The sequence below is a fragment of the Salvelinus sp. IW2-2015 genome, unplaced genomic scaffold, assembly GCF_002910315.2.
Source record: "Salvelinus sp. IW2-2015 unplaced genomic scaffold, ASM291031v2 Un_scaffold3295, whole genome shotgun sequence".
Classification (NCBI taxonomy): domain Eukaryota; kingdom Metazoa; phylum Chordata; class Actinopteri; order Salmoniformes; family Salmonidae; genus Salvelinus; species Salvelinus sp. IW2-2015.
The window spans coordinates 59,660-67,299 of record NW_019944579.1 but is presented as its reverse complement, the minus strand read 5'-3'; the positions used below and the strand labels follow the sequence as shown (position 1 = coordinate 67,299).

The 7,640-nt window shown below is 46.9% G+C and overlaps 1 protein-coding gene across 1 annotated transcript in view; it reads right to left on the bottom strand.

Moving 5' to 3' along the window:
* Positions 1 to 7,640, bottom strand: part of LOC112075627 (putative inhibitor of apoptosis) — a 71,911-nt gene that overhangs the window by 42,152 nt on the left and 22,119 nt on the right. The window contains 8 exon segments of the mRNA XM_070440985.1: positions 7 to 134; positions 136 to 234; positions 236 to 277; positions 2,241 to 2,326; positions 2,451 to 2,489; positions 2,492 to 2,532; positions 2,626 to 2,777; positions 5,206 to 5,371. Coding sequence (XP_070297086.1) covers positions 7 to 134; positions 136 to 234; positions 236 to 277; positions 2,241 to 2,326; positions 2,451 to 2,489; positions 2,492 to 2,532; positions 2,626 to 2,777; positions 5,206 to 5,371 — 753 coding nt within the window.

Here is a 7,640-nt window from a genome sequence, read left to right as displayed (position 1 = left end):
GGCCACTGGTCGGGGCGAACAGGGATACGTAAGGGCCAGTGGACAAAGGTCAGTAACCTCTCCTCACGCTGCTGCATGGCTGGGTTGACACTTACTGAGGCCTGGGGGGCCGGGGCCAGGGGGGGCTTCTGCCCCGGGGGGCTGAGAGGTGCCTGCTACCCCCCCACCACCCCGGCTAGGAGACGTTGTCGACCCGTCTCCTCTGACGAAGAGACAGTTGGGATAATGTCTCTGGGTGCTCCGACACGGCCCGGTCCCCTGGCTCCCAGTTACTGAGCTACAGGAACAGAGAGGAGACAGTAATCAATCCACCTGGCTCCAGTTACTAGCTACAGGAACAAGAGAGGAGACAGTAATCAATCCCCTGGCTCCCAGTTACTGAGCTACAGGAACAGAGAGGAGACAGTAATCAATCCCCTGGTCCCAGTTACTGAGCTACAGAGAGGAGACAGTAATCAATCCCCTGGCTCCCAGTTACTGAGCTACAGGACAGAGAGGAGACAGTAATCAATCACCTGGCTCCCAGTTACTGAGCTACAGGAACAGAGAGGAGACAGTAATCAATCACCTGGCTCCCAGTTACTGAGCTACAGAGAGGAGACAGTATCAATCCCCTGGCTCCCAGTTACTGAGCTACAGGAACAGAGAGGAGACAGTAATCAATCACCTGGCTCCCAGTTACTGAGCTACAGGAACAGAGAGGAGACAGTAATCAATCACCTGGCTCCCAGTTACTGAGCTACAGGAACAGAGAGGAGACAGTAATCAATCACCTGGCTTCCAGTTACTGAGCTACAGGAACAGAGAGGAGACAGTAATCAATCACCTGGCTCCCAGTTACTGAGCTACAGAGAGGAGACAGTAATCAATCCCCTGGCTCCCAGTTACTGAGCTACAGGAACAGAGAGGAGACAGTAATCATCACCTGGCTCCCAGTTACTGAGCTACAGAGAGGAGACAGTAAATCAATCACCTGGCTCCCAGTTACTGAGCTACAGGAACAGAGAGGAGACAGTAATCAATCACCGGCTCCCAGTTACTGAGCTACAGGTACTAATCAATCACCTGGCTCCCAGTTACTGAGCTACAGAGAGGAGACAGTAATCAATCCCTGGCTCCCAGTTACTGAGCTACAGAGAGGAGACAGTAATCAATCACCTGGCTCCCAGGTACTGAGCTACAGGAACAGAGAGGAGACAGTAATCAATCACCTGGCTCCCAGTTACAGAGCTACAGGAACAGAGAGGAGACAGTAAATCAATCCCCTGGCTCCCAGTTACTTGAGCTACAGAGAGAGACAGTAATCAATCCCCTGGCTCCCAGTTACTGAGCTACAGAGAGAGACAGTAATCAATCACCTGGCTCCCAGTTACTGAGCTACAGGAACAGAGAGGAGACAGTAATCAATCACCTGGCTCCAGTTACTGAGCTACAGAGAGGAGACAGTAATTCAATCACCTGGCTCCCAGTTACTGAGCTACAAGGAGGAACAGTAATCAATCACCTGGCTCCCAGTTACTGAGCTACAGGTACTAATCAATCACCTGGCTCCCAGTTACTGAGCTACAAGTACTAATCAATCACCTGGCTCCCAGTTACTGAGCTAACAAGTAACTAATCAATCACCTGGCTCCCAGTTACTGAGCTACAGTACTAATCAATCCACTGGCTCCCAGTTACTGAGCTACAGGTACAGCCACAGGAACAGCTACAGGTACAGCTACAGGAACATCTACAGGAACATCTACAGGAACAGGAACATCTACAGGAACATCTACAGGAACAGGAACATCTACAGGAACATCTACAGGAACATCTACAGAACAGGAACAGCTACAGGAACATCTACAGGAACATCTACAGGAACATCTACAGGAACAGGAACACTACAGGAACAGGCACGACAGGAACATCTACAGGAACATCTACAGAACAGGAACAGCTACAGGAACATCTACAGGAACATCTACAGGAACTCTACAGGAACAGGAAATCACAGGAACTGCTACAGGAACATCTACAGGAACATCTACAGGAACATTCTACAAGGAACATCTACAGAACAGGAACAGCTACAGGTACATGCAGAACATCAATTCATCTAAAAATGAGGCTTTGTTTTGCAGAGATGAAACACAATATGAACAACAAACATGTATGATATGTAACTATTTGTCATTTTAACATATTGTTTATGGTTGCAAATCCCACCTCAATTCAAGGGCGACCTGTATAAGTACCTGTCCTCCACAGGTGAAGCAGGCCACGCGGTCTCCCTGCCCCAGGTAATAGAAGCCAGCCGTAGCTTGCTCAAAGCTAGTGTGTACTATAGAGTTAGTAGTATAGTAGTAGTATAGTACCTGTCCTCCACAGTGAAGCAGGCCACGCGGTCTCCCTGCCCCAGGTAATAGAAGCCAGCCGTAGCCAGCTCAGAGGGGTGGATGATGGACAGGTCCAGGACTGGAAGGAGTCCAGACGGTCCTGCTCTTCCTCATACTGGGGTTGTGACAGGAAGGGGGTCTCTGGTGGGACGCTACAGACATGTTCCAGCACAAATGTCAGGGTTAACAGCCAATAATAACGTAGAAACATCCAGCCAATAAGAGCCTCTCGTCTGTCCTTTACATGTCCTCTAAATCCCTGGAGCTCAGCGGGCTGGAGGGGGCGGGGCAGGAGAACCCATATTCAAATATCCAAACAGGCTCCTCCCCCGGCACCGGGTTGGGGGCAGGATTAGGGGCGGAGACAGGGAGGGGGGCTGGGCCAGGGCCTGACACCTGGGGGAGAGAACACACGTATTAAAAATTCAGACATCATCATTTCCACCATCACAACCTTCCACATCATCCCAATCATCACCACCACCAAAGGGTGCATTCCACAGCTAACGCGAGGCGACGCAAGAACCAATGTTTGCGTGCCAATGTCATGGCCTGTGTCGTCGACTGACAGATTGTTTATAACATATGTGGTTAGATACTTAAAATCCCTATCCAGCGTCGTCAGGTGTCAGCCATGTCGAAGCTCTGGAACGTGGCTAATTACTACCATCACCATCATCATCAATCATAATCTGGTGCTGGTTTAGGGAAAGATCCCTACATCTTTCTCAGATTATTACCAATCCCACAAGGTATGACTCCAAACACCCAGAAAAGGCTACTCCTCGATGTTATCCTCACAAATATCCTGATAGGTATCAGTCTGGTGTTTTCTGTAATGACTTGAGTGATCCACTGTTTTACAGCCTGTTGTTCGTGATGGCTGATCAGTGAAACAACCTGTCCTGATTTGTCACAGACGCTTGGTAAAACACTTTATGAACAAGCCTTCCTTCATGAACTGGTCTCTGTAAAATGGTATAGAATCAGCTTGATCACCTCTGTCGAGACGCTTGGACCTTCTTTTTTGATATTTTCAGTGGTATTGTGAACAAACACGCCCCCATGAAGAAAATGAGAATTTAAAAACAGGTTCAGCCCCTGGTTCGACCGTGATCTGGCAGAGTTACTCCACCTCATTTGGCGAAAGGCTCGGCACACGCATACTCAGGCTGACTGGCTCTCATTCAGGAAAATGAGAAATAGGTGCACTCAGGCTATCCGGAAGGCCAAAGTTAGTTACTTTAAGGAGCAGTTCTCTCTCTGTGGGTCTAAACACCAAGAAGTTCTGGAAAACGGTTAAAGACCTGGAGAATAAACCCTCCTCCTCACAGCTGCCCATGTCCCTTAATGTTGATYATGTGGTTGTTACTGACAAGGAGCACATGGCTGATCTCTATAATCACCACTTCATTAAGTCAGGATACCTATTTGACTCAGCCATGCCTCCTTGCCCGTCCAACATTTCCTCATCTCCCACCCCTTCTAATGTGACTATCCTCGATGCTTCTCCCAACTTGTTCCCCTGCCCCGCAACAAAGTTTCTCCCTGCAGGCGGTCACCGAGTCCGAGGTGCTAAAGGAGCTCCTGAAACTTGACCCCAAAAAACATCTGGGTCAGATGGTTTAGACCCTTTGTTCTTTAAGGTTGCTGCCCCTATCATCACCAAGCCTATCTCTGACCTTTTGAACCTGTCTCTCCTCTCTGGGGAGGTTCCCATTGCTTGGAAGGCAACTACAGTTCGCCCGTTATTTAAAGGGGAGATCAAGCTGATCCTAACTGATACAGGCCTATTTTGCCCTGTTTATCAAAAGTGTGGGGAAAACACGTCAATAATCAACTGACTGGCTTACTTGACGTCTATATTATTCTCTCTGGTATGTATCTGGTTTCCACTCAGGTTATGGATGTGTCACTGCAACCTTCAAGGTCCTKAATTATGTCCCCATTGCCCTTGATTCTAAGCAATATTGTGCTGATATTTTTAATGACTTGGCCAAAGCTTTTGATACGGTAGACCATTCCATTCTTGTGGGCCGGCTAAGGAGCATCGGTGTCTCTGAGGGGACTTTGGCAACATCTAAAGACCTGCYTCACWATACTGACAGCTTTACATTTCTAAAAGGACATTATTGGGTGTTTTGGGAGCCTCTTAATGTTTTTCAGGGGCCCCCATACCACACAACAAGGATAAGGAAGTGATTTGCTGTTTGGGGTAAGTTTCTCAAAAACATGTGGAATCACAAAWATTGGACCCTTCTATAACATTCCATAAAAATTGGGTTGTAAAATAGAAAACTTCTCCTTTAAGGTTCCCCCTTAGCTGCTGCCAAGGCAAAACTTCTCCTTTAAGGTTCCCCCTTAGCTGCTGCCAAGGCAAAACTTCTCCTTTAAGGTTCCCCCTTAGCCGCTGCCAAGGCAAAACTTCTCCTTTAATAAATACAAATCCCAATGATCATCGTCATCATCAATTCCATCAACATTATCAATATCATCATCACCATGACGATTACAGGGTTGTGTAACAGTATGTGTTTCCGGGACTGTAATACTGATCCTATGAAGTAAGTGGGGGAGGGTCCAGATTGTGTTGAGGGTCAAAGTCCTTGAGATGTCCATTTTAGTTTTTGTTTGTTCATGAATTTGTATGTTTTATGTCTTTCTGTCATTAATTATTTTCCTATCGCAGTGTATTTTCTTGTACATGAAACAAATCTGTAAAAATCATACAAAGAAATATCACTCTCACCACAACCACCACCATCATCATCATCATCACCATCCCAACTGTGGTAGAATAAGTGAAGTAGTACTACTATCTCACCGGTATGACAGGGGCGCTGCGTAGAGGAGAGAAGGCAGAGTGTGAGGAGGAGAGGAGGTTGGCTGTGGAGGGGAGAGTCTGGATGAAGGAGCAGGAAGGGGACAGCTGTCTGTGTCTCTCTGTTGGACAGTCCCCTGTCTGCCAGCCCTCCGCCGTCACATTACACCTGGAGCAGAAACAAATCCATTAAGTCCACGTTCTGTACATTACCAGTCGTTAGGGTTAGGTCTATATTTACGGACCCAGTCGTTAGGGTTAGGTCTATATTTACGGACCGCTAGGTCGTTAGGGTTAGGATCTATAGTTACGCGACCCAGTGTTGAGGGTTAAGTACTATATTTACAGGAGCCCAGTCGTGGAGTGTTAGGTATCTTAATATTTAGCGACCGCAGTCGTTAGGGTTAGGTTATATTTACAAGACGCAAGTCCGTCTAGGGGTTAGGTCACTAATTCTACATGACGCGAGTCGTGTGTGTTATGGTCTATATTTATCGGGGCTCCGAGTCCGTTGAGGGTTAGGTCTGATATTGTACAGATCCCAGTCGTTAGTGTTAGGGGTCTAGTATTTACAGACCCACGTCGTTAAGGGTTAGGTGCTATATTTTAACCCGTGACCGCAGGTGCCCGTTTAGGTTAGGTCTATGATTTACAGACCCCAGGTCGTTAGTGTGTTAGGTCTATGATTTTCAGACCCGAGGTCGTTAGTGTTAGGTCTATATTACGCGGACCCATCAGTTGTTTAGGTGGGTTAGGTCTACATTGTTACAGCAATCAGTCGTGTAAGGAGTTCAGGTGTACGATTTATCAGACGCCAGTCGTTAGGTCTATATGTTACCGACGTTTCCGTGATGGTTTGGTCGCTTACGACCTGTTAGGTCTGGCACATTTACGGACCGCAGTGCGTTAGGGGTTAGGTTCTACATTGTGTAGCGGGACCGCAGTCGTGTAGGGTTTGTGGTTGAACATTTACGGACCCAGTCGTGTAGTTTAGGTCTACATTTACGGACCCAGTCGTTAGGGTTGGTCTACATTTTACAGACCCCAGGTCGTGTAGGGGGTTAGGATCTACATTTACAGACCCAGTGCTTAGGGGTTAGGCTATATTTTACGTACCAGTCGTTTAGGTTAGGTCTATATTACGACCCAGTCGTTAGGGTTAGGTCTAATTTAACGGCCCTAGTCGTTAGGGTTAGGTCTATATTACGTACAGACCCAGTGCGTTATGTCTGTTAGTGGTCTATATTTCCAGACCCAGTCGTTAGGGTTAGGTCTAATTTTACGGCCAGTGTTATGGTTAGGTTATATTGCTACGGGCCAAGGGTTCGTTGAGGGTTAGGTCTATATTTGACCGGGACCCACGTTAGTTATCGGGTTAGGTCTATATTTACGGGCCGTCGTTTAGGGTTAGGTCTATATTTACAACCCATTCGTTAGGCGTTAGGTCCATTACGGCCCAGTCGGGGTAGGTGGGTTAGGTTCTATATTTACGGGCCCAGTCGTTAGGGTTAGGTCTATATTTACGGCCGCAGTCGTAGGGTTAGGTCTATATTTACGGCCAGCTCTTAGGGTTTAGGTTAATTTCGGACCCAGTGCTTAGGGTTAGGTCTATATTTACGGACCGCAGTGGGCCATTTAGTGGTCAGGGGTCTATTCAGTATTTACGACCGAGTCGGTTGGTGTAGGTCTATATTTACGGACAGTGTTAGGGTTAGTCATAGTTTACGGGCCATTGTTAGGTTAGGTCTATATTTACAGGACCCAGTCGTGTAGGGGTGTTTAGGTCTATATTTACGGACGCCAGTCGTTGTTAGGTCTATATTGTTACGGACCATCTTAGGTTAGGTTTATATTTACAGGGCCCAGTCGTTTAGGGTTAGGTCTATATTACAGACCTCGTCTTAGGGTTTAGTCGTACTTTACGGACCCAAGTCGTTAGGGTTAGGTCTACATTTGACGACCTCAGTCGTTAGTGTTAGGTTCTAATATTTACGAGTTTTTGGGTTAGGTCTACATTTACAGACCCAGTCGTTATGTGTTAGTGTCTACATTTACAGACCCAGTCGTTATGGTTAGGTCTAAATTTACGACGGCGACCCAGTTGTTATACATGTTCCAGGTTCCATTGCTCTGCTGGCATGTTTTTGTCCTGTGCTAGCTAGCAACTAGATATGGCTAACACAGTAACAACTTTGCAGCCAGCAAAGTAGCTGCATTTCCGTTTGTTTTAAGCTGTTTTCTATTGATCATCATATTGGATACACTATGAGACAATTTTAAAGTTTTTAGCTAAGTTTTTCTTAATTGAACGCCTGCGTTGACAATGTATCCAATTTCAGTTTGTGTGGTCTGTGCTTTTTTAGCTTTCTGTAACTTCGGGCTGTGGCAGCGCCATGGCTCTGTCCACCTCGACACCCAGGAGGTAGTATGAACCACGG